The sequence below is a fragment of the Diorhabda sublineata genome, chromosome 2 (assembly GCF_026230105.1).
Source record: "Diorhabda sublineata isolate icDioSubl1.1 chromosome 2, icDioSubl1.1, whole genome shotgun sequence".
Taxonomy (NCBI): domain Eukaryota; kingdom Metazoa; phylum Arthropoda; class Insecta; order Coleoptera; family Chrysomelidae; genus Diorhabda; species Diorhabda sublineata.
In genome coordinates, this window is record NC_079475.1 from 25,645,732 (window position 1) to 25,673,534 (window position 27,803).

The 27,803-nt window shown below is 31.9% G+C and overlaps 2 protein-coding genes across 3 annotated transcripts; one reads left to right on the forward strand and one right to left on the reverse strand.

Annotated features, from left to right (window-relative positions):
• Positions 1–184: 184 nt before the first annotated feature.
• LOC130440471 (uncharacterized) lies at positions 185–6,159 on the forward strand. Its single transcript, XM_056773642.1, has 3 exons — positions 185–311; positions 2,093–2,245; positions 3,406–6,159. The coding sequence occupies exons 1-3, from the start codon at positions 185–187 to the stop codon at positions 3,573–3,575; spliced, it is 450 nt and encodes a 149-aa protein (XP_056629620.1). The 3' UTR covers positions 3,576–6,159.
• LOC130440470 (mitochondrial carrier protein Rim2) lies at positions 4,559–27,484 on the reverse strand. 2 transcript variants are annotated; one of them, XM_056773641.1, is made up of 6 exons: positions 26,498–27,330; positions 18,348–18,511; positions 18,204–18,293; positions 14,580–14,839; positions 8,349–8,643; positions 4,565–7,463 (listed from the first exon to the last, which is right to left on the reverse strand). In XM_056773641.1, exons 1-6 carry the CDS (start codon positions 26,542–26,544, stop codon positions 7,318–7,320), a joined length of 1,002 nt encoding a protein of 333 aa, XP_056629619.1. In that variant the 5' UTR covers positions 26,545–27,330; the 3' UTR covers positions 4,565–7,317. The 2 variants fall into 2 exon arrangements, with proteins under 2 accessions (XP_056629618.1, XP_056629619.1); XM_056773640.1 differs by having other exon boundaries at positions 4,559–7,463; positions 18,204–18,511; positions 26,498–27,484.
• Positions 27,485–27,803: the final 319 nt, after the last annotated feature.

Genomic DNA, 27,803 nt, shown 5'->3' on the forward strand with positions numbered 1-27,803 from the left:
GCATGACTAATAAATTAGTTACAATGAAAAAAAAACTAGGTGTGTCTGGATATTAAGGTGTGTCACACACGCTTTTCTGTGTATTCTTTTAATCAGCACCCCCTTGATAATTGACCATTGTTTCAGTTCATAATCGCGATTTGGTGTAGCGAGAGTTGATTTTCAATGTTTGAGGTAAACAAAAATGGCGACTTTTTATGCCAATCCAGATGAAACAAACGAACTCTGGATTGAAACAGCTGCTCTCGAAACACCAAGATTTAGAATTTGGCACTACATATTTTTTTGTTTTTCAGCTTTTACTGTATTCGGTAAGTGTTTAAATTAAAATAAAACTGTTCATTGTTGTATAATTAAGTATAAATCAAAATAGCATCCAAAAAACTGTAGGTTCTTTGAATCATTCAAAATAGTACCTGATTGAATATTGGTACAGCTGATTATCATCCGAAACTTTTATGAAAAGTTGAAGATATCTCCTCTTGGAAAATTGCATCTTCAATATAACAGTAAAAAGATGAAAATAAAGAAAAATTAAAATAACAAATATCAGTTCAAAATAAATTAAAAGGCAATATTATTGCAACACAATATTTGAATTAATACATCTTCCCGCCCTTGGCAACCAACGTTGAAAGACTGGAAGCACAAGTCACAAGCACGCAAATTTTTTTACGTCATTAAAAATTCTCTGAATTTGTAAATCATCCGTTACATTGATCGAATTCAGGAGACGTAGCGCTTAGCGCTACTGTTACCTTGTTTTCTGTCAATTTTTAATTTATGACAGGGGTATTTTCATCATAGAGGCTATTTCGGTTACTTTTATTAAGCTTAACAATTGTTACATTAAGTGGTATATACACTTTTATGTGTTTATAAAAATTTCATATCTATTTGTTTTCTTCCTACCTTTCAAGTAAATATATTTTTTCATTAGAATCTCTTCATTTCTGAAGGGTTGATTTTTATATAGATTTATTTTTTCTTGACATTTCGCTTCTGAACAGAAGACTTATGAATGATCAAAATGAAATTATAGAGAATAAATCTTGCAGCTCATATTCAGTTACTTCATTTTCAAAAACGAATTCAATCATTTTTGTTCTAAGGAAAACTACAACTTACCGTTTCATCAAAGAGCATACTGGATTTAAGAAATTGCACTTCCATGACCGCTACCTATTATAGCATAAATTAAAAAAGCTCCGAAACATGGCGTGAGTTGAGTTTGTAGCGTATGTGTCACCGACCGATTCCACTAGGGTTTTACAACAGTTGCACGACGATTTCGACCGCTTTGCTAGGATCCGTACTATATAAATTCTTTCAGTAAGCTTACGAATAGTCAATCTCCAATTTAAAGTAACAATTTACTCCAGTTTTTGTACATTTTTACTTACGAATAGTTAATTGCCAATTTGAATGAACAATTTACTCCAATTTTTGAGAAATCAAAGGACGTTCCGACAGTTTCTAGCCCTGAAGTATCTTATTTTCAGTTCTAAATTGCACATAAACACTCGTCAAAGTTAATACATTATCAACATAGACAAATTTCAAGATTTTGTGAGCTTCTTTGGCATATTTTTTACCAGAAACGAAACTTAATGTTGATTCTATTGTTGAAAATCCACTCGGAAAAAGGCTTTAACTTTTCTCTTACATAAGGGTACGAGATATACTGGTTAAAATAGATCCCTGCTATAAAAATTGAATCACTCCAGTTCTTTTCTACACTTCGTATATAAGAATCTTACGTTTTACAAGCTGTAAGAAGTTAGTGAGGTGTGTCTATATTTTGGTACAGTTTACATGACTAGAATAGGTGGAGAAGAAACTAGTAATATTAACAGAAAAGTTTTACTATAATCAATTTTCCCACAATCAATCCTAGCAATATTTGATTTTATCCATCACATGATAATATTTTGCATTTCTGCTAAATTTCTGTACAAGAATTAATTTGATGAAATGTTCAACTAAAGACATAAGCCACAACAAAGAAGAAAAGCAAAACTATTATTATTTATTCTATTTCTATAAATAATTTTGGATATTTTCTGTACAATAATTATTATATTATTTCCAGTTGTCCTTTTTTGCTGTTGCATTAAAATACGTGTACCTAGAACGAAACAAGAAATCGAAGCAGACTATTGTAGAAAAAAATTGGCAGTAAAATTTAGAGAGAGACTGAAGCTAATTAAGAATCAAGAAATGAATAACATGGATTTAGAAAGAGGTAGTCAAATCAATGTATACTCTTATAGCTATGAATATCATTTAGTTAACATTCTGAAGCTTTGTGGAAACAATATTGAAATTAAAGCATTTTCAAACTGGAATATTATTTAAGATTTATAAATTTTAATAAATAGATACTTGTCTAACTTATTTAAATTTACTAGTTACTTTTCTATTTTGTACTGTTAACTATTAGTTTTTAGTTAAAACTAACTCTTGCTATTAAACAAGTTATAATATAGGCAAACAAAAACACATTAATATCACGGCAACAAAATGTAATTCAAAGTTTGTATTACAAACATCAAAAAGAATAATAAGATTGTTAGGTTAACGGTAGCGGTACGTAAAGTTTATGAATAGTTACCAAACAAAAACTCTCTAGTTTCTTATCTACTTCACAGCTTCAGTGCTATAAAGGATTACATCAATTCTATTAATTCTTTACTTCCGAATAATATACACGTTTTCTTAAAACTGTCGTAACTCTTATTTGAAAATTCTTCAACTTTAAGTAATCTTTTCTCGTACAGTTATTTGCAAATGCATTAAAAAGATATGAAGAAGCTGACAACTTAGATTTAATGGCATAATATAAAAATATATAAAACGGAAAGATCGGTCAACGACAGGCCTATTATTATGTTCGGTCCAGCCCATCAAAAAACCGTCCTTGGTACGGTGACGATTCTGCGCAATAGAGGAGATACGTGTTCCAATCGGGCGGTTGCCGTTATACGAACGATTGTGTTTTGGGTTCCAACCGACTTAGGTATCGTTTGAGAACAGGTTCAGGGATAGTCTTTTCGATACTTGGTTAATAGCAAGTACTGTTACAAGAACCGTACATAGCCGGAGATTGCGCAGAAAATATCTTTAAACGCTTTCGATAACCGTTTTAAGTACGGCCCGGACTAGCAGGTTGGAACAAACCTATTAAAGGATAAAGGAAATCTCTCACTAAAAAATACATATTAATAGCTCATTAAGGGACTCCGAAAAGTACTCAACAATGATCATTTTTGCTCATTAATTCATCAAACTGTATTTATCAAAAACATAGATGTAATTTTAATGACTATATCAATAGATTATTTTGTCTTATCTTACTAAAACAATATTCCAATAATAAATTCTATTATTCTTTTCAATTTTTAGCATTGCAAATCATTCAAGATGACTACAAAGAGGAGAGAATGCGACTTAATCTTTCGACCCCTACAGGAACTACTAACAATCCTAACCCCGATAATATTGCCGAACCGCAGCAACCTTTTCGGAAATTTTCGTCTCTAATATTGTCTACTAAATTTTCAATGAAACCTTAGGTATAAAATAAGTTTTATGTTATTAAGCAAATAGAAAACTGATTATTGATATACCTAGTGGCGGCTCGGGGTAAAAAATTTTAGGTGTTCTGCAATTTACCAAAAAAAATTTTTTTCGTCTGTCAAAATTCTATTACTTTCCGTTTTTACCGAGGCTAGATTAGGTTTATACCATATTTTACTAATTTACTGTCTCAAGAATGTCACAAACAATTTAAACAGATTTAACACTTCCCGAAACTTAACCGTGTCGAAATTAAGGTATGCTTCGCGACTCGAGAGTTCAATTTAGTTCGTCACCAAAAAGTAATCAGAGAAAACAATATGTGATGCATTTGTTGGATGTCAATAAAAATCTAATCATTTTTAACATAAATATCTTGAGTTAATTTATTTGTGTAGCTCTTTCTCTACTTGCAACAGGTTTTTCTATAATAATAAAGTAATATGGTAAACGCCTGCATTTAGTTTATAATTGTTCCTCTTGTTCGTATTTACAAAAAAAAAACTTTCATATTGCACAGAATCACACTAACTTTATTGTAGTTATTCAGTCCAAATGGTTCTAAAAAGCTATACATTTTAGACAGTCGCAAAAAAGCTATTTACTCGCTAGCTATCTACCCACCTATTACGCTGGAATGAACGCAGCAACTTCTCCAATTAGACACGCCACTGTTGATCATGGAAAGAGCGCGCAGAGCACGTTCGTTTATACTAGATGAATAATAATACTCCAACAGCTTGAATCGAAAGGTAGATATTATTCAACTGGTCAACTCCACTGAGTTGTATAAGGTATTACCATGCGACTGTGAAGTATTAAAAATTTTCTATTGGATAAGTTATAGAAAATTATCATTTCTATCACTAGCCGTCCCTGGGTACCTAATTATTCTTTTAAATGAAAAATTTCTCTAGCGCGTAACGCTGCGAATCTTTAGCAATGAATCTAGGCTTAAATTTAAAAGAAGAAAAAGACATTTATTATTGTCTAAAAATTTTATTTGTAATATTTATATCAAATTTTTCATTCTTTTCAACAATTAATCAAAAAAGAAGAAATTAAATAATTCTACTTAATACAATTCATTATTACACAACAAATATGTACAACCTGCTAAAAATAAAAACAAAGCTCCCTATATGATCCCATACTCTAGCAAAACATCATGAAAAGTCAGGGCCGGATTAAGCTAGTGGCTTGGGGGGGGCTATAGCCCCGGGCCCCAGGTCCAAGAGGGCCCCATCATTTGGAAATCATTCTGTATTTTTTGATGTGTTGATACAACAAATCTAACGTATTGATATTATTTTGTGAATTTTTTCGGGATTCCGAAGTCCTTAAGGGGGCCCCGTCATTATTTTAGCCCCGGGCCCTTATAAATCTTGATCCGGCCCTGTGAAAAGTGTATGTTGCAAGACAACTGGATGTCTGTGTGAAACTATTAGGTGAATGATAAAAACACTGTACGTTTGATATGGATATTGATAGAATTTGTGTAGAAAATCACTCATAATTTAGACAAAAATTATTAGAATTATTAACAATCTAATATACAGACACATTAAATTGTTCTACGAATTGGAAAAATCAGTATAGGTATTACTAAATAATGATAGCTACTATCCATAGGATATAAAATTAATTTAAAATCTACAACTTTGTTAACCATATTATTTACACAGTTTTTTAGGGATATATATTCATTTTATCATTTACAGAATTATATAACAACTATAAACCTAACAGTTTAAATTCAATTGTATTTCTTTTTTTGTTTCAAAATGTTTAAAGCAGTGTTGTTGGAGGAACTATAGCTTTGGAAGTCAACACATAAGCTTATATATTTTGATTACTAGTCAAGGATTAATTAAGAAAGAGTGGTTAGGATTAAAACTGAATACAATGTTTACTACCACTGTTTGATGCACGTTTCTATAATCAAGTTAGCCTCTTCAGGTTTGGTTTTTAAAGGTAGCTTGATTATCTTAATCCGCGACATACTGTGTGATTATGAGTATTGGTATAGTTGTAGTAACAAGTATCACGAACAGTTCCATACATTCCAAATTTTCGGTAATTTTGATAACAGCTTGTTACCTAGCAAAAACTGAAAGGTACAAGTGATTTCCCAAGGACAATATTATTTGAATTAGAGAATATACTAGTGATGGAGATGAAGTGATTTGAATAACAGTTTCGGTTGAACTTAAGTCGGATCGTTGGAAGTCTTCCATCACGAGACTCTATCTACGATTTATCAAACATATATTTTCTACATATTACCTCCTTCTATTGAACAAAATTACCTAAAATCGATTGTCTTCTTCACAAGACCAACCACAAGACACACGTAAGAGTGTACCTAACCTAACCAATCCGACTTTGATGAATTAATCCAGATAATCGAAGTTTTATATTATTTGTTCTATACAACATACTATTAAAATACATATCCATAAATGAGATAATCTATGAAAATAAAAGTTATTGTACAATTTATAATTTGTTCAGTTTATATGTATCTATCATTAAAATGTGAATCTTAATATTATAAAATACATAATAATGTTCCGCGTATACCTGATTCTCATTTCTTTAGTCATACTGGGGTGGATCAAAGTTGAGGTGGAGTTGGGGTGGAGCAAAGTTGAGGTTTAACTTTCAGTGTTAGAATGTGTTTTCTATTGTAAAATTATTCATCGTCGCATTTTTAGAACGATTCTCGAATGAAATATTTTGGGGATTTAAATATTAAATAAATAAGTATGTATTTACAAAGTCTTCCAATCAATAGAAATAGATAAAGTTGAAACGGATAAAATATATTTAAATAGTTAAAACACAAATAAATAGGGTTCTAATTAACAAGACTGAACCCATAAAGGGATCTTATTCTACCAAAGATAGTGCCGTTTACTTCACATGGAGATAAAGAAGACGAAGGTAGAGTGTATTTTTAAAACAAAACTATTTTACGTAATTATTGTAATATACCTTCCAATCCTAAATTTCTAGAACAGAACAACAACGGGATATGTTGAATAACACCTCAACAACTGATTCTGCGAACAAGTCATTGAGACAACATTCTGCAAATGACCTGCCTATTTCAGCGAAAGGGTTAGGATAATAGTTTCCTTTAGGAGCAGTCAATATATTTTTGAAGGAGAACAATAAGATACTGAAAGCGAAAAATTTCTTTTCAAGTATAGGTGCAGAGAAATTGAAAATCCAAAACAATTCCCCAAACAATCTAATCTAAATGTTGAATAGTTTATTTTTAAATGACAACAATGAATCTATCACAACCAATTCAACATTTTCAAATAAAAAAAGGTAAATGAAAATACCAATGTTTCAAGAAGGTATTTTGTAATTTTACCATTAGACAGTAGAGAGAAAAATAAGGCAGCTTAGATAACGTTCCATTTTTTGTGACAGCATTAAAGTATAATGCCAAAATATTTTCAGTGTTTGCAGAAGTTACAGCAATCAAACAATTATTCAAGTAAAAACTTTTAATGGCTTAAAATATAACCACTTTGTGACTAATATTGGTTTTTACAAACAATTTTTTGCCATTATGTGTAGACAAAAAAAATTCAAAATATTAACAAATACATATATATATACAATAAAACAAAAAAACTTCCTTAAAAAAATAATTACTTACTATTTATGGACAAATATTTTACAAAAACCTAAAGTACCCTCATTTACTACGAAATAAATATTTCATTCACTTTCTTTTGCATAAAATTGTGTATTGAATTTTGCGGTTAAAATATATACCACTGCTTCGTACGTGGCCATCATGATTGCTGTATTCGGTATTTGTCTCACTAATTGTGTAGTCAGTCCCCTATATATCCCTCGTAGGCCTGGAAAAAAAGATTCATTAGAATTGAAATTTCCACGATAGATCCATTTTCTACTACAAAAAAATATATGTCTAACATTTAGCTTCAAGAGCTAGTGAACCCTCAAAGTAACGGTCTTCCTGTAAGGTAAGAAATTTGTACGCTTATGATCTATAGCAGTGGTCGCCGAATTTTTGAGTTAGTGAGCCATCCTAGCATTTATAAACCATTTAGCAAGCTACCTAAGAATATTGGGTCAAAGAAAGTACACAAAATGGATTTTAAACTAGTTTATTACAAACGAATATGTACAATACGTAAGAGGTGTCGTGTGAACGCATATAGTGCGAGTGACTTATGTGACCTAACAGATTCCCTGACATTGATTTATTTGTCTGGATTAGTTTGTGGGTGCCACTAGATGCATCTATTTTCGCTATAAGGTGAATGGGAGGTAGGTTTAGCAACGCCTCTACGACCGTAATGGGACATGTCTTGCCTAAGCGATTGCAACAAGTCCATATAGCCGCAGTGGCTTTATAGATTACCTTGTTATGATTATTGTTCAAAGTAAGTGGATACTTCTTACTACTTATACTAGGATACGTCGACTTGGACTAGAACTGTAAATCCAGTGCTGTTAAATCTTGGAATTTTCTTCAGCACCATTAGGGGATAGGACAGAGCATCTACTCTGCGAATATTTGAACAAAACACTCGGGTACCTGGAAGGAATAGTGCTAGCACTTTGTAAAATGTGACAAAAAAGTCTACGTATTTTGTAGGGATGCAGAGTCAAGCATGTGAAGGTGCAAAGCCACTGGAAAGTCAAAACGAATTCCCAAACAGTGTAACTAAATTCAAATTTCACAAGTGAATAACAAAACTAATAGTTTAAATAATTACCTTCTTCTTTGTACACTAAGCCGAGTGTTTGCCAAAAAGCTGTATATTTATTCCCTTCTTCTCTCAACCTAGTTCTGGCTACTTCATGTGGATACGCAATACAAGAAGCGACAGTTTTCGATATAGCACCTGCCAACATGAATTCCAAAAAATCTTTTGAACTCTTTTCGTCAGAGGTGTGCGACCTGTGCGCCATTAATTCTGCTTTAATAGCTTCGTATATCACAAAATGGACAATAGTCTCGGATATGCCCATGTAGGATGCCGTTATACCCTTATAAAAACCTAATATTCCCTGCAAAAGATTCAATTTTATTCAAGTAGAAAATTGTACGTAATCACTATATTATAAACTAATAATTCAACTGCACGGAGCAGTTTAATATGACATATAAAGGAAGTACGATAAGGTTTATTGCAACTTTTTGATGTTTGCAATTTATTTGAATAAGAATACCACACAATAACATTGTATAAATATGCTAAGGGTACCTTTTCGCTTATATCTCCTTTTACACCACTATTTTCTTTCCAATTAATGTACTAATGAAATACTTTTTAGCAGTCATCCTTTGACTTCCACGGTAATAAATCGAAAGTTGCTTTCCGATCTTCTCCAATTGTCGATGAACAAACAACGTAGTGACCGATCCAACACCTTTAGATATTTTTTTTATTTATGTGAAAAAATCGATTTTTTTCAAGTTTTTGTTTTGAATAAAAAATGGGGAAATTCGTATTTAAATACTTACCATGACGAATGCAAATATATTGTTTTTATTTAAGAAAAAATAGTTTGGAAATTACAAAAAAAATTTCTACGAGGGTGGTAGCAGAAGTACCTGTCGTAACAAAGACAACAACACAAAAATTTTGGATAAAAATATATTTATTTTCCAACGTAATCTCCTTTTAGCTCCATATACTTTTCCCAGCGATTTTCAATAATTTCGATACCCTTTTTTGTAATAAGAATCATCAAAATAGCCATCGACTGCAGACATCACTTTTTCATTATTGGAAATCATTGAACACCGAGCCATTTTTTGATTCATTCATTTTGGCCATTGTTATAGATGAAACAACACTTTCTTCTAAGCCAAATGCGACCGTTTTTGCTTGATTTCTTCGTTCGAAGTTGCCTTCTTTGGAGCCGGTTCTACCTCTTTAGTTCATTGTTTTGATTGTTTTAATCTTTCGGGTGTGAAGTCATGGACCCACGTTTCATCCAGGTTATGAAACGGCGCAAAAATTCGGCTTTATTTCTGTGAAACATTGACACACACTCGATGGAAACATCTTCACGACACTATTTTCGTTTCATTATGAGCGATCGAAGGAGCAATCTCATCCAGAGTAAAATCTTGTTTAGCTTTTTTATTGGTTGGGCTAAGGCCTCTCACAAAAAAGTATTGTGTCACATAAAGACGATCAATTTTTACCAAGTTTACAATTTCATTGAAATCCTTTACTATTGATGGCTGCCAAGCAAATATTAAACAATGTAGCATCTTCAAACTTGAAACATATGTTGTATAGATTGTATATTCCTCGTACATAATAGCATGCTTCAATTGGAGTATAATTTTTCTAGATTATGCCAAAAGTGCTATATTTGATTCAAATCAGACCAAGATTTGAATACAGATCACCACAATTCATTATTTGGGTGTTTCAAGATGCATTTCTAATAATTTTATATCCACCACCAAACGGTTCTCTGTTACTCCATCGCCTGGAGATTTTTATACTTGTTTCAGTTTCACCTAATCAGGTTCTTTTCAAGTAAACCGCTGTCTTCCAGGGTCTCTTGTTAGTTAGAACGGGATTTCTGATATTTGGAACTTGACGATATCGATTTCTCAACACCTGATATCTATGAAGTGCGGTTTCCTCTAATCTTTTACTCTCGAGGCCAATTGTTAAGTGAAGGCTACGCGTAATACATACTTCTTGTTATAGTTGCAGCTCTAATGCATTAGTCACTACTTAAATGACATGCTCGACCAAGTATGCATAAATTTTTGTAAATGAAATTTACAATTTTGAATACTACTTTCGATTCGACTTATTAGTCTATACAGTATATGAGGAGGTACTATTGGAAAAACAAATTTGTAGAGTATAAAAAAAGAAAGTTTTTTTATTTACCATTAGTATCACCAATAATTTATTATTTATGTACTATTTATAATAATTATACGTGGGTTGCTATTTAACTATTTGAGATGTGGCAACACTGATGTCAATATATCAAATCTGACAATGTCATCATAAAGTTTAAAGAGATTTTTAACGGTGAACGTACTCAGAACGTGTTATTGTAGGAGTGCTATTCGAGTTGTTAACAGATACACGAAACATTCAATTTGTTGCTTCAAAAAAAAAATAGTCACGAATTTTTTTATTTATACAAAAAATATTGTGATTCACAAGAAACTAATAACAAACAGTATAAATATTTGTGAAAGCAATTCTATTTTAAGATAATAGGCGCCATATAATTTTTATGAAGACTACTGTATAATTAATATAAAAACTACTATACAATGCGGTCCATATGTATGAAATAAATTTAATTTTGGCGTTATTATGTACTATGTGGAAAAAAAACCTGAAACGGGTCAATTTTTATTCATGAAAATATTTTCCATCTCCAGCACTCCCACTGAAAATTTCACAAACCTCCTTCTGAGTTCTTTTTTCATTACCACAACCAATCATAATTAAATTGTCAAAATATTTTATTACTCAACATATTCTCCTCTTAATTGGATACATTTGTTGTAGTAATTCAAACCCTAAATCACGAATTTTTTGCACGGTAACATGAGATTTATGTGCAGGGGCGTTGTCTTACAAAAAACAAAACACCTTTGGATTAGTTTCCGCGTCTTTTCTCTTTAATTTTTTCCCGTAGAGTGATCGGTAATGTCGAATATTAATCTCCAGTTATTGTTCTACCCTTATCCAAAAAATCAATCGATCAATCAAAAAAGCAAGCAGATTTTTGGACACGAAACTTTTTAGGTCTTGGAGAACCAGAATGTCGCCATTCCATCGATTGTTGTTTTGTTTTTGGATCGTAGAAATGTACCCAAGTCTCATGTTTCAAGTCTGATAAAATCATGTCATGAACTGCATCGATATTTTCGAAGACTGATACAGAAACTGGCCTTCCCGATCGGTCATCATCTTCAATGGAAAATTCACCTCTTTTGAAGCTTGCAGTCCAATTTTTCACATACGCATACGAAGGACATTGATCACCAATGGTAACAAGCATATCTTCGTAAATCTGCTTACCTCTTAACCCTTCTAAATACATGTACTAGTTGATGGCTCGATACTCCGATTTTTCGATTTTCCCAATTTCGGTGGTATTGGTATATATTTTTTACGATTTTGCCGCAATTACTGGCAACATTGTACTGAAATGGTTTTATATCTGACTCTTATAGAGGGCGCTAGTTAAACGTCATTCAATTGTATACCAAAAAAGTACTCTTGATAAAACTCGATACTATTTACCGTTTTCGGAATATTTTGATTTGAAAAATATGAAGTGGCCGTCCTTTCTTGTGATGTTTGACAAAAATCCCCTTTAACCGGTAGATCGTCTGACAAGAGATTTGGACTAGTCTGTAATGATAAGGATGTAGCTGTTGAAACAAACAACAGTTTGAGTCCCAGAACATCAATACATGATCATCGAATTGTTATTAGTTCAATAGCTCAGTGCCCATACTTATTCGACTTAAACAAGACCCAGTCCCAATTTTTTAAAATGTATCCGGCGGGGTCTCATTTACGCAACAAAAAAATCACATAATGTTTATTAATTAATAATAATAAAAATCAATCAACCATTATCAATACTTTATACCGGCATCGGTTATTGATTCTTAATTTTCAAATCAAAATATTCCGAAAACGTTGCAAATTATCGAGTTTTATCGAGAGTACCTTTTTGGTGTGAAATTTTTCTTAATAATCTAATATAGTTATGTTATAGTTATGTTCAATACTACTTGGTATGACATACATGACAAACAAATTCATTGTATGTATCAGGTCCCAAAACATTTTTTTTCTTCTATCCCCTTTATCTTGATTACGGATGGTGCGACAAAAATTTTTTACTGAGCAAACCCCAAATACTTTTCAGTTTTTTATCTATACCAAAGACAGGTTCAACTTTTTTGAAACACCTTGTATATTTTCATAATAATTATATATTCGTTTTTATTATCTTAAAATAGAATTATTTTTAAAAAGTATTATAACATATTTATACTGTTTGTTATTTTGGATCACAATATTTTTTGTAGATATAATAAAATTCATGACTATTTCCTTCTGAAGCAACTATTTGTAAATAGGAATTTAAGATCTAACAGTATTTTCCAACTTCAAAATTGAAAAACAAGATGATAACCTTTGAATCAATAACGACGATTTTAGACAAGACTAGGGAAATTACTACCATAACATCAATATTTTAGAAACAACAAGAAATTTTTCGATGTTTGTATACTTTCTTTAGCCGACAGTCGAGATGTGTAAAGAAAAATCTTATTACGAAAAAAAATAGAGGAGATCTGTACACCTGATTTGGTTTTTACTTGAAATTATTGCTTTGAAATGCAATATAAATATTTAAAAATTATATATACAGAGTGGAACAATTAAATGGAATAAATTCGTTAATAAATAAATGTATTTGTTTCATATGGGATATTTCTTATATCGATTTTTTGGTTCTTCAGAAAATTCTATACATAACTCATGTACAATGTCCTATACCAACTGTTTCGGAAATATTTTTTACAGCTTACGGTAATTAAGAAGTTCTTTTGTAGGCTTCTACCGAACTTCAAACACTTATGGCGAAACTTTGGCGCTCTGCTTAAGGATGTGTTGATTTCGAGGCCAATGTTAAGATGGTGCCTCAAACATGCGAGGACCATACAAAGGAGTTGCTGCGAGGATTTTGCAAGAAAGCCCAACAGGAATGTACATTCACAACAGCACACTGTTTCACAACTGCGGTTTCAATAAGGAATACTTTTTTGTTTTGCAAAGTATATACAACTTCATTGGGTCAAGTCAACCAAGCGTCACGCAGTTTTTGAAGTTATTAAAAAAAATTAAAAATCTTGGAGCGGTAACTTTGAAGTCATTGAGCGACACAAGATGGGCTTGCCGCATAGAAGCTGTGCATGGTTTGCTAGATAATTTCAAAGTAGCTTTTACAGCTTTAGAGGAGATTTCATCAAGTAAATGCTTTATTGAAAAGCACGGAGGATTTTAACTTTGTTGTCACACAGCAGTGTGACTTATGAAGTAGTTATGTCAGTAAAAAAAGCAGAGGCTTGAAATTTTGCAATCATTTAGATAAGAAGAGTTTTTTTCTTTTTTTTTTAACAATCTTTACAAGGAGATAGCTGGGAAATATGGTTCCAAAGAAGCTTAACTGCCGAGAAGACGAAAACTTCCATCAAAATTGAGTGGTGGAAGTATAGATAAGCGCTTTTTATTTGTGGTATTTTATGGTGCCACTGATTTGTACCAATAACGATGCCACGCAGCGTTTCGCCCGGGATATTCACGTGCTGATCCTTGTTTTGGTTTACTATTTTTCTCCGATAAATAGACTTTAGATCAGTCACGCCTGAGATTTCAATAGGTCATTTCTATACCAGATTAGCATGATGCCTCTTGGGTTAAAGTCAAAATTAAAAAAATTATAGAACTTTTGACAGTGTAATTAAAAACGACTACACATACAAATTGAACGTCAATGTCAAAAAAATAAATAGTTAGAGAAACGTTTCAGTGAAATCAATATTCAAACGGTAAGTTCCTTGTTGTATTGTGTTTGCAAAGATGTTCGCGGCGAGCATTTTGAACATATACATATATAATAGGTTTGTAGTGTAATGTAGCGAATTAGTGATATAAAATAATTCTCATTTTTTAATGTTAGTTTTTGTAATAAATCTGCTGAAATCACTTAATATAATACAAGTTGACGTGTCCAAGCGTTTTCTCGACACGTTCTCATTTATTTATTGACGAATTCATTCCATTTGGCAGTTCAGTACCGTATACTGAACCCTATTAATGACTATAATTAAAATAAATACTTTACTATACTGCTTAGAACCAGACATAGTTTAGTTTATTTTTTGTATGAAACAATTTTTTTATTTCGAATCATTTACTTACCGAAGTAGCATATATCCTTCTTACGACTTGCATAGCAGTCACATTACTATTCCTATTAAAATCTAACTGGAGACGAGTCTTTACAAACCAAATGGGATTAGTAAGAGAACTTGCCATGAATCCAGCACACGAAGCCGAACATACATGAACGATAGGCGAATCCGGAGGTAATATTCCATTCCAGAAACCTTTGGCTTGTGAATATGTACAAAAATAGACAGCTCTGGATGGAGCAACACCAATTAGGTTAGGCCCAAGACCTGAAAATAAAATTATATGATACCTTGGGGAAAACCGTTCATTCAGTAATTTTACTGCGCAAATCAAGAAAAAACATAGGTGTGAGTAATAATATGTTAGCGGAGTGCATAATAGATCGGCCATAAAAACAACGATAAGTGCAAAATGCACAGAGCCTCCTCAAGCAGCCGTTGGACCTTGACGTTGGGGAGGGGTCTCGCCGACCGCCTGCTCTAGCATGAGAAGGGGGAATCAATCGTGCTGAGGAATAAATTGTACCTGAGCTATAGGTGTCGCTAACAATGCCTGCTGAAAACCTGGCGTAACTTCTCTTCCCCCTGAAGGACTTAGCAAACACTGAACCCACTTCCCTCTAAATATGGCTCAAACGCCGTAACGTTAGTGGTGCTGAGAAAAAATGGTTGCCAAGACGGCTCAGGACTTAACGGATCCTAATCCACCTCCACCCGGGACCTGGTGGTCCAGGTAAAGCGTGTTTAGAGGCCAAGAGCCTCTAGTTTTACGCCTATTGAACAACGAGTTGGATCCAAAAGCCGTAATAGGTACCGGTGCTAGATACGCGAAATCGGAGAGACGATCGAATCTGTAGCTGGCTGTGAGTCGAGTTGGACAACCCGATACGGGCGTCACTAATACGTCAACCGGCTCAATCCAAAGTACCAGATCTGATTTTCAAATGACATCGGCCTTTGATGGGGCACGACAGGAGATCATAGTGCCGTCGCTAGATGCAAAAACTGAAGTTGATATCGTAGAAACATTGTTTGGAAATATTTCGAAAGCTTCTTGGGGTGATGAAAATCACTGACCGCCCATCTTTTGATTGTCAGTGTCAATTATGCATAGTTATTGAGTGAGGCTTTTTTCAAATAGTAAAAAAACATCAAACGTAATCCTTCACGAGTCATTTCCATTTTTGCACTTTTTTTGCTTCTTTTTAACGTCCACTATCAACAACTTACTCAGTCTAAATTGCCACTGGATTCGCAGTAACAAACGTCAATTTTCACAATGCTTCATTTCATGTGTCTAAAAGGCAAATATGAAGGAAGTAAGTACAAGAAAATAGTGTTAGTTAGTGGTAGTCACGATGAAATAAAAACAATTATTTATAATTCGATATGGCTTTATTGTTTTTAAAAATATTCTCTATTTGCATGCGTTCGAACCAATTGTTGAAGTATTTTTTCATTCAGATTGACGTTGACCTCGCAATTTATTTTTGATCTGCGGGAATAAGAAGAAACTATTAGGAAAAACAGGCTACCATTTGCTTCGGAGTGCTTCACGCGCGAACAACTTTTGTTGCATTTGGTTTGTTTGGGAAATCGGGTCCAGCCACAAGCAAACATACGAACTTAACAGCAGAAACGGAAACTATTTAATCGTAACTATTGAAGATTACACTGACTGACAAACTTTTTGACTAAATTTCAATATAAATCAAATTTGATAAGACACGAGGCTACTACGACGCGATTAAAGCGACAACAACAACAACCATGACAGACACTAATTCCACAACATGGTTCGTCGTGAAAGACTCTTACAATCGATTACGACATCGTTGCCTGTCACGATGTCGTAGACGGTTTTTGAAGCACTTTAATTTAATTTTTTTAAGCATTTCAATCGATACAAGTTTTTTTGTGCGATTGTCAAAGTGCAACCCTTATTGAATTCGGAAAACCAGCGAAGCATTCAGATGGTGCTACACAACCAAAAATCGTAGCGAGTTGATTGGCGCCCCCCTATTGGTTTCATCGTCGAAAATCATAGAAAATAATCGCACGAAAATGCTGTAAACAACTCAAATTGCACTCGTATGAAAATACGTTCTGAGTACGTTCACCATTTCCGAACTACATACTTCTTTATGACGATAACGATAACAATATACCATAATAAAGCTTTTTTTGTGTAATTTAATAAATACTTTAAATAGGACGATCATCCTCACGGTATTATATTATTCTCCTTAAAAATATCGTCCTCAATTCTCTATTATTATGTCATAGATCGCTGTTAGTTTTTATTTAGCAAAAACCGATATTACGTATGACTTACAACTGTCTTATCACTGGAGGACCCCAAATATCGTTAACTTTTTGGTTAAGAAAGATAAAAAAGACGAGAAGTATCTTCAATTTTTCTCAAATTGCAAATACAGTTTGGATGTTACCTTGTGATATATTCTTTACTACTAAGTAACAACCCTCGTATCAAATAACTTGAAAGATTCTTCAATGCAATGGAATGCTCCATATTAAACGACCTTAAATGGATTTTTAATCCACTTCCTAATCTATTACACATCTTAAAATTGCGTAATACGCTGACATGAATTTATATACTACAAACAGTTGCGAGTGAAAATTATGATTTATATTATTATAATTGTATATAAAAATAGCAATTTTTATTACAATATATTCATTAAAATAATAAAATGTCTAGAGTTATTTATATCTCTTTCGTGACTCTAATATGGAATTTGCCCAAACTAACGACATGCAAACACGAAATTAGTTTTGCCTGTTTAAATAAAAATAAATTGGATAAATCATCGACTATAACAAATTATAATAATCCCGAAATTTATAAAGTATCACGAAAATTTATTATTTCCCAATCCATTTTGTGTCCATCATCATCATCGTGTAAGATAAAACCGAAAATATCGAGGACGTTTGTTGTCTTAATCGTTTATGTGCATATAATAAATCAATTCAGGATATACCATTGGAATTCTATTTTTTCCCTATATAAAACTTGAGTGCCCCAACAAAGTTTACTCAACAATCGTAGTCATTGCTGCAGCGATTCATCAGAGTCATATTAAAGACCTAAAGTACCTATTGTCTTAAACATTATACAATTTAAAAATTATTACAAATTTTTGAAGTAATTCTTGCAGAGGCGGCTAGTACAATAATCGCTGCAGAATTTCAAAAAAAGTACCAACTAAAAAAGTGATTTACGCTGTTGTATGTATGTATGTATGTAGATATTGGGGTATCATATACGCTGCGACCCAAAGGATCTATTGTGTCCACCTTACTTGCTGCGATACAGAAGAACCCAGTGTTTACAGCTGGTCTATTCATCCCACTTCTTTTAGAAAGTCCACAATGTGGTATGGCTGTGCCATAGATATTTGTCTTTTGGCACCTTCAGGCGTCTATTGAGGTGACAGTGCCCCGGTAGGACACTTGTTAGAATTCGTAGTCTCTTACTTAGGTTGATATATTCAGCAGATCTTTTCTGATTATAGTTTCCCAGAAGAGTCTTTGCCTGTGTCAACCCCTGTTTTGGTTTTGGTTTTGCTCTTTTTTACCACGACCCTATTTGTGCGGTACTTACCTTTAAACAAAGCCATGGGCCCTTCATGTTGCACAATATGTTTGAGACATTGGACTATGCTGAGCGACTGCGCCGGCGTAAAGGAATAACCTGAAAGAGCTACAACTTGAGGCCGGCTGTATTGACATGTTGTCCATAACCTACGCCTCTGATCGGGAACAGTTCTACAAGTAGTTTTCGGTTGGTTCGTTTCACCGGGTACATTGGGAAGGTCACGGACAACAATGAAACCGTTTTTTGAAGATTGTTGACGGGTCTTCACTACCTCCAACGGACAAGTTACAATGGCACCAGTGGTCCCAGCAATCCTGAAATAAAACCGTTGGAAATTTTTAGATGTATCATGAAGCGATAGAATCGTTTATTCATTCTACAAATATATTCATTAATATTATTCAATCTACATTTGTATCGTTACAAGATTCAAATTAGCACATTAGATATTATTCCGTGGAAAAAAATTGGTAGGTACAAGGTTTTTTTCCATAAAATTTCAGTTATTCTAAAAATAGAGTATCGAATATTTAATAATACACAATTGTATACATAATGTTACGAATTCAAACTCGTTCGACCTCAAATACACTTCTAGCTAATAGCTAAACATTGTGGAATGTTCAAATTATGCCAAATGCGCAAGGTATTCTAGGACAACGAATTCTCGAGAAAAGGAACTAAAATCGTGTTCAAAAACTTGCGACCTCGTATTTTCAAGTTAAATGAGAAAAAAGTATCTCACGAAATTTTGGGTATTAATATTTCCATAAACAACGCGTGATTGTAGCCCGACTGTACCAAATAAATTTGGTAGGAAGTAATATAAGAAAAAAGTACATCCAACGATATATTGCTGGTTTTAAACGCGCAGCATCGAAAAATATTTCGTTCCGTTGGTGCCATCCTATATAACAGCGGTCGGGGAACCGGGGTAAATTACCCCAAATGGGATAAAAATGATATTTTTGGCGATAAAATTGGAACAATTACTCTTTTTTTTCTAATTTTTTAGTTCTAATTTTTGTTTGTACCACCATTATTATTATTATTATTATAATTCGTTAAAGTACCCCAAATTTTTAGTTATTGTTTCCATTTCAAAATTATTATGGGGCTATAATATGAAAGTTGCTAAAAACAGGCGTTTTTATTGCTCTTAGCCATGGGGTTATATCAACTTACATAAAAATATTTTGAGGTAATGATTAAAAAAGTTCCCCGACCGCTGCTATAAAGACAAAGAAACGCTTTATTGTCAAAAAATTGTTACAATTTGTAGAAAAAAGCTTATAAAAACTAAAAAACAAACAAAAAAATAACTAAAGATAGAAATAAAACAAAATTTCAATATACAGAAGAGTAACATAATGAGTAACAAATTTATAGGCAATACTCATAGGTAATAATTAGTATATAAGTCCATAGCAAAATTAAACCAGTATGCAGCATGTCCGGAATTAAATATTATTATTAGAATTAGTCGTTTACAGAGTAGAAGGCCCTTTCCAGTAAATATGCCCTCAAATTATTGCGGAATGCGGAAAAAGATTATATCGATTTGATTTCAATTGGCAAGTGATTGTGCATCTTTTTGCATTGTAAAATATTGAGCCCTTAACTCATTCTGAACGTGGAGTAAGTATGCCCGCGTTCTTAAGTGGAGAAGCGTGCTTACGAATTAGGCAATCGGATTCAAAGATGAATAAGGAAGGAAGAGTTAGAATTTTTAATCTTTTAAAGAAGCCCCTGCATAATAAATTATTATTTTTTATAACAAAATTGTTATAAGACCAATAATGACATACACAGCAAAAACATGACCGGACACGTCCAAACACAAAGATTGCTGGAAACAGCTGAGACGAGAATACTGAGGAGAATCACGGGAAAATGTGGAGAAGATTAAAGAGTGGTTATTGAATAGAAAAGAAAAAGAATGGAACATCCATATACGTAGAATGACAGAAGTGTCGGTCGACCCCGGAAAAGATGGAGCGTTAATATAACTTAAAAACACAACAAAGGAAAGTAACAGGCAGAATTACCTATAGAAAAGATAGAAATTAAAAGTAATGAGTTGCAAGACAAAGATCAACTTCCGCGAGACTAGATTTTAGGTTATTGCCTTCTTTAATTATTAGCTGAAAAAAATTTTTAGGTTATGTTTTTTAAATACCTGCTTTTTTCAAGACAAAGTGGTGTAAGACCAAGACTTTTGCGGTATTGCGTTTTATAATTATTGCGAAAATTTCCTTCTTAATCGGGCGAAATTTTAAGGAGTCCGAAAGTATCGAAAATCTAGATATATATACCTAAACAATATAATTTTTTAAAGAAATTTTTATCTCCGTTTGGATTTTCCTTAATAATTTACCAGTTTGTTTTTACTTAAAACTATTTCGTTCCAAAATATTCGGAGTAGTACTATCTCTTAGTTTTTATTAGATAATTGGATTTATGTTTATATTTATTAGTATGATTATAAATATTCGTAAGATAAATGACCAAGCAGATTTTTTAATGTGAACGATGACTGTCCTGGGTATTTAGTCCCGTCTGATTATTGTTGCGTTCCAATTACACAATTTGAGCACCCGATAGAGCACATGGGTGTACAATGCTTCAAACCCACGTTCCAAATTGACGTTTTCAAGATGTGTGTGTAGAGCAGCACAGTTGCCAATTACTCTTGCCCCTCAAATACCACATAAATGATTGGCCTTCATGAGCTTCAAAATTGTACTTTAAACACAAACTGTAGAATTGACATTGGTAATATGCATTATTACTTGATGAAAGAGGCCATAAAAGGGCCTTAGAAGGTATATATAGTAAAAAGTATAGTTTCAAAGACGCGTTTCCATAACATTCGTATTTTATATTCAATTAATCAAGGATCATGTATTTCGGACAGGGCAATAAAGTTTGTAACAATTGATTTTTTTGTGCCAAGCCCATGCGCGTCGAGACCGTGGGTTTATATCAACAAAAACGGTAACGATATAAAGTTTGCAACAAAAGAAATAAAATTGGAAATCTAAACATAACGAAATAAAATAAAAGTTCATCCATACGTCGAAGTTTAAGATTTAAGCGATCCGTCTTCTTTACGTCTTCTAAGTCTTTAAACAAAATAACGTCTTGGTGCTCAAACTTTTTTGTTTCATAGACCACTTTCAAAATTTTGCTGCATCCGGTGAACCTGCAGCTACATTACTACCAATTACTCAAAATCTTGATAAAAAGTGAAGATTAGATTTATCTATGGGAACTTGCGGTGTGGTTGAATTTCAGCGACGAAATAATAGTTTCCAAAAAGAGGTTAGAATTGATTGGTTAATAGGGTTAATTATCGAAACCAAATGAATTTTGGATAAATGAATAAATCCCCGTTTTTTGTCACGTCCAACGTATACCCTCGCCGAGTTTCCCGTAGACACCTGGACCACTTTGGAAATCACGGATTTATATTAGCAATATCCAGCGCTTTTCGATTTTTCAATTTTATTATTCAACTTCCTCTATTATTATTTCCGGTCCGTTGTTATTATTATCATTATTTGCATGTTTCAAAGTACTTAATCGATCAAAATAACCATGAAATAGGTATATGAATAAATTTTTGAAATATAATCAAACTCTGCTGTTAAAAAAGCTGAAGACCCTCAAATTTGAGCTCTTCAACGAATTATTATTCGCAGATTTTCACGTGTTCATTGCGATTTAAATTCAATATCGACAAATTTCATTTTATCTAAATTGTTTTTAACAGATAAACTTTTCGAACAATGTAAAGTTAATTACGCACTATTAAATGCAGTTCAAGGTTTTTCTAAAAATATATTCGCATATGTTGACATGATAAGTCACTCACATAATATTTTATATACCTATATCATTTTTTTCCATATTATTGTGTTATTAATATTGGATCCAATCAGAATAAAAGTAAATATAAAAAACCAGTTAGATCCAGTTTAATTTCTCTCGTAATAAATGTAATAAGTCTTTTATATCTTATCCGAATTTAAGTAATTATTGAGTTATTAATAAATCGATTTGTTTTTTATAACCCTTACTGCTAACCCTTTCATTCATTCTATAATTACGCGTATTTATTTTAATTTTCAGTTATCCGCAGTAAACACAGAACGTGTAAACAACATAAAAATAAATTGTTCCAAACATGTTATTTCTTCTAATTAAAACTAGTATTTCAGAACTTAATTAAACGCATTATGTTACTGTGAATAATTTTGAATGTAGGTACTAGTAACCAAAATAAGGAACCTTGAAATTATTTTCGGGATCAATTAGAATTTCGTAACATCAACAGCCTAATTTATATGACCTACAAGATCCCAATGAACACTGCGAGTTCGCTACATAATCAAGAATAAAATTCTAACATTTCAATTATTTGTTCTCTCCAACTGCATAAGGCTCAAGTAAGATTCATGTAATGTTTCACTTGGTTCTACTATATTCAAGTTTCGTTGGAAATAATGATGAACAAGAGGAGGGAAACAAAAAGTCTATAAGATCTCAACCAACTCCGATATAAAATCGATAGATCCACTAGATCCAATGTTAGAATAAGAAATTATACGAATGATGTACGTATAAAAAAATTAAGTATCAAAATATAGTAGAGCATAAGAAAAAAATATACATTAGACAGTAAACGATGTGAGGTTTATATTTTGAAATCATTGTCTGTAACATAAATAATTTAATCCGCCCTCACATCTTCTTGCGTCGAAAAAATACCAAATCATCAATTTGGATTCAGTCACGAGGTTTGGCATGATGACCTTTTATTTAAAATCAAAAAATCCTTTCCTATTAATTACTACGAAATCCCTCATTACTACCTCCACGATTGCTATTTCTTTATTAACTACCATGATGAACAAACACTACTTTACAAAAAGTTCCTCAAGGCAGTGTCCTGGGACCGCTGCTTTACCTCATCTTCAAGGCAAATATACCAACTAACAATGATGTTCAATTTACTGATGAAAAAAAGTTAGGCGTACTTCTAGAGACAATCTGCATAAGACAACTTGCCGCCGACAAAGATGTAAGTAAATCATCTATTTTGAGTTTTTTATAAAGAAAAAAACCAACCTTACAAACTTCAGTTGGTTCAGGTTGAATGAAGATAATCCTGATAGAAGGCAAGAATTCTGTGAATTGATGATGGACAGAATGAACGAAGATTTGCAGTTCATGAACAAAATAGTTTTTTCTAATGAAGCGACGTTCTATTTAAACGGAACAGTCAACAAACAGAACCGTAGATATTGAAACAGAGAAAATCCTCACTGAATGTGTGAGGTACACACTCAATATCCTAAAAAAGTGAACATTTGGGCTCATTAACAATTAAATTATTGGCCATTACTTTTTTTGAGGGCACAGTTAATGGTGAGATTTTTTTATTAACATCTTAGTGCCTATATTACGATCTATTTACTACCAACAAGACGGAGCTCCATCGAATTTTGTACAGACAGTTAGAAATTATTTAAATGAGGTTTTTTACAAATAGTGAATTGAAGACATGGAACGATCCCCCGATTTGACTCCTCTCGATCAGACAATATTGCTGTTATTGTCAAGAAGTGAATGGTGATCATTTCGAACATTTAATTCAATTGTATGTATAAAATTTTTACAAAAATTAATTTTCTGTTATGATTGCACCAAATTTTATATTGCTGAATGGAGGACTAAAATTTCTTTCCAACAAGGTTCTATATGACCCCCCTGGTATCAGGTTTTTTTCACATAGTACATAATAACGGTATAATTCAATTTATTCCATACATATGGACCGCATTGTATTTAAAAAGAAACAGATTTGGAAAATATAATTCAACTATGTAATTGAAACACATTCGAACAGTAAATTATTGATGAGAGTTAAATTTCCTTACCTCTTAGAGTATTTTCCCCATAAATTATTGTAAATTTTGTAAAACGATTTGAACATTATACCATAGCAAAACCCCCATCTCATTTATTTATAATTAAAATGATCAATGTAAAAAATATCATCCAGCTTCTATTAAAATAACACGATATAAATATGGGAATATATATTAAATCAAAGTACTTCAGCTATATATAATATCCTGTATCAACTATCTTAAAAACTGTTTAAATCTTTTCTGCGCACAAATTAAGTTTTACCAAGACTAAATATGAAATATCTTATATTCAACAAGTTTAGAGTTGAAATAGGATTCACTTTTGGAAACTTAACAGTATATACCTAAAAAATAAGTAGAAATAAAGTGCGAATTTTTTTTAAATTTCCACAATTAATTATTTTATAGCCAATTTATTATATTTCTTTTTTTGTATCCTGTATTTTGTATTTATGGCCTCAAAACAAATTATGGTATTCTATGGTAGTGCTTTGAAACTTATGTTCTACAAAAACAAGTCAATATACACTCTCACCCAGAAAACATTTTTATTTGCACTTTCTGAATTGTGACCTAGTTATACATATTAAATATCATAAAAAAAATAAGGATATGATTGTGTTTTTATAAAAAATTATCACAATGGAACTTAATTTTATTATATAGATATGGTAAATACCTGTTTGTGATGACTTATTTAGAGTCTCAATAATGAAAAGATCAATGGGTTAGAGGTTATAGAAGACTTGAGTCTGCTCATAACGGGAAATAGTGTGAATAAAAGAAAGAATTTTGACCTTTCAATTAATCTCCAATTCACATTTAAGTATGACAACAATTCAAAACTTATTAAACTAAGTATTGAAAGAAAATAGTTGAATTATTTTAAAAAGCAGGTACGAAGCTGTTGTCTTATGTCCTGTGAAAAAAAGTGGAAAATATTAAAAACCAGTGGAAAGCTTATGAAACAAAAGAGGTAAATACAGATGAATATAAGATATAAAAGCACTGCTACCAATAATGTAAGAAAATGTAAATTGTGACTCATAAACAACAACTAGAGAAAAAACTAAGATTATGTCAGATTTGAATGACTTGGAATAGAAGATTAAAACTTTTTACAATGAAATAATGTTCTAGCATGATACTGTTAAAAACACCAATGTTGTAGCTGGTAAATTGATTTGTTTTATATTTTCTTTAGCAGTACTACTAATGGGTTCAGATCTAAAAAAATATTAGTTACTTGAATGAGTGTACAATATTGATCATTTAATTCCCAATAAATTTAGAAGCATATGTAGTATATTCATTTATATCATTTCCAACTCTTAATATTATGGAATATATAATAATACCTACTTCTAGCAAATTTTTATTAATAATTAATAATGATGCAACTTTGCCAATACTAAAAAGTAAAAAGAACAAAATCTGTAACAATTAATGTGATTTAAATTTAGTTTGGGAGAATGGAAATGGACAAAAAAATGTAATTAAAGAGGAACAAAAAATGTGGGAGCTTAAAATATGGTAGGAGAAACATAGATTTACTTATATCTTTTTAAACTGATGATGAATAAAGTGAAGATGCTCTCGCGAACTAGTTATAAATATCTGTTATTTGATTGATTTATAATAATACTGTTGATGTACAAAAAACTTGATACATAAGATGGCGGTCAAACTAAAATACCATTAAAGGCGATTATACATTTATATTATTAAAAATTGTCTAATAAACATGTAAAATTTTCAGTTTAGTTGCTTGTTGTAAATGGTTTTGGAAGAAAATAATCGTAGGTAATTATAAATCAACATGAAGAGTGACCAATTTCGTGCTCAAGATTTTTATTGATGCTCATAATATTCTTTTGTTATATCTGTAAAATTTCTCTCAAAAGTTAGGTTATTTTTCGTAATTCTCATTTGAAATACGATATTTAACCAATTGTAATGGTTTCAACAGTTTATTTCATTTCATATCACCATTTTAGGACTTATGCATTCTATAATAAACTATAAAACTAGTTGTTCTGCAAATATACATGTTTAATTAAGTTTGAAAACAGCAACAAACCTTAGAACATATTATTTACTCAAAAAAAATAGAACCTAAATAATTGAGATAAATAAGTGAAGCCCAATAATGATAGATAAAACAATCAGCTGATTACTAATATGTCCTAACATGAAAATTGAAATCTATTTTTAGATACATTCTCCGACTATGCCAACTAAAACGTTTAAATGTTTATTTGCATTCAAAAATGCAAGTGGTTTTGGTACTTAATGTGTTATGTAATATCTTTTTAACAAATGATTAGGTTATGTTACTGAATAAATAAGAAAAATACATACCCTCCTGCGACTAAATGGATAACAGTATCTCTCTGAATTTGAGTCATTTCACAAAATCACAATAATTTTGGAACATAAACATTAGGGTTCATTTTCTCACAGTAGCAGGTAAACACCACACATTCCTTAAAGGTTTACAAATTAATTAGATCACGATACAAAAATTTCACACGAATAAATTGTTTTCAATGCACGGGGTTGTGGTTCAGATTTCTCAAAATGTAGGATAACAACTACTACGTGACAAATTCCTCGTAACTAATGCAAATCTTCATTCTTGTACTTCGTCGAAATAAAGGCGAATATACTATAAACCACAATTTGACAACACCCCTCTTTCGGTTAATACCATGCTTTGATCACGTGGAATTGTTTACCCGGTTTATGTGTCCTAATTCAACTAATAGTTATGGATCTTTTTAAGATACTATATCCTATTGACAAGAAAATTTACTCTTAACTTACATTTATGTAAGTTAAATAAGCCGATTAATGAATTGCGCACTTTCTTTCGTGTAGAAAACACTTTTAAAGTGTTTACTGTTTTTATATTAAGCGCAATGTATCAACACTCATGCAATGAAATTTATTTCCGATTACTAACGAATGCTTTAATGCCGATTTAAAAATATACCAATAACCTTCACTAGCATAAACAATTTTTTATATTGTACACTCCGAGGTTTACAACTCCGCCACCAAAATATGTAAAAACTCGATTTATCTACTGTTCTGCTTTGGTTAAGTAGTTATATTGGATTTGGATTCTTGTAAATTTTGATTCTCAATCGGAGTCTGCGTACAAAAAAATTAGACAGTACCGTAGCTAGTCCTAAACGTGTATTCAAATTTTAAGATTTAATTTCCAATTCCTAATGTATATAAATTTTTCAATGCTGTTTAATTTGGCTTGTTCCCACTTTTGAATCAACATTTATTTCACTAATGATTTGGAATATGACAACTGTAAAATATATTTTTAACCTTACATTTAAAAACAACTTGATTCTTTCAATTGTTTTCTGATATGCTCATGTGATAGCTAGTATATACCTTAAGCTAGTGATAACCATAGAATAGAATTGATTTCCATTGTCAAGCTAGGGCTGATTATTATGGTCTTCACTAGCTCATGACGATACTGAGTTTATAAGAAAAACGATCGTTCAATGCCGCTTGTTTATTGTTGTTTCAAATGTTTTCCTGCAATGTTATAATTTAAATATTTATTTTTATCATCCAACACATTCGATCAGTAAATTATTAATGAGAGTTAAATTTCCTTACATCTTAGAGTATTTTCCCC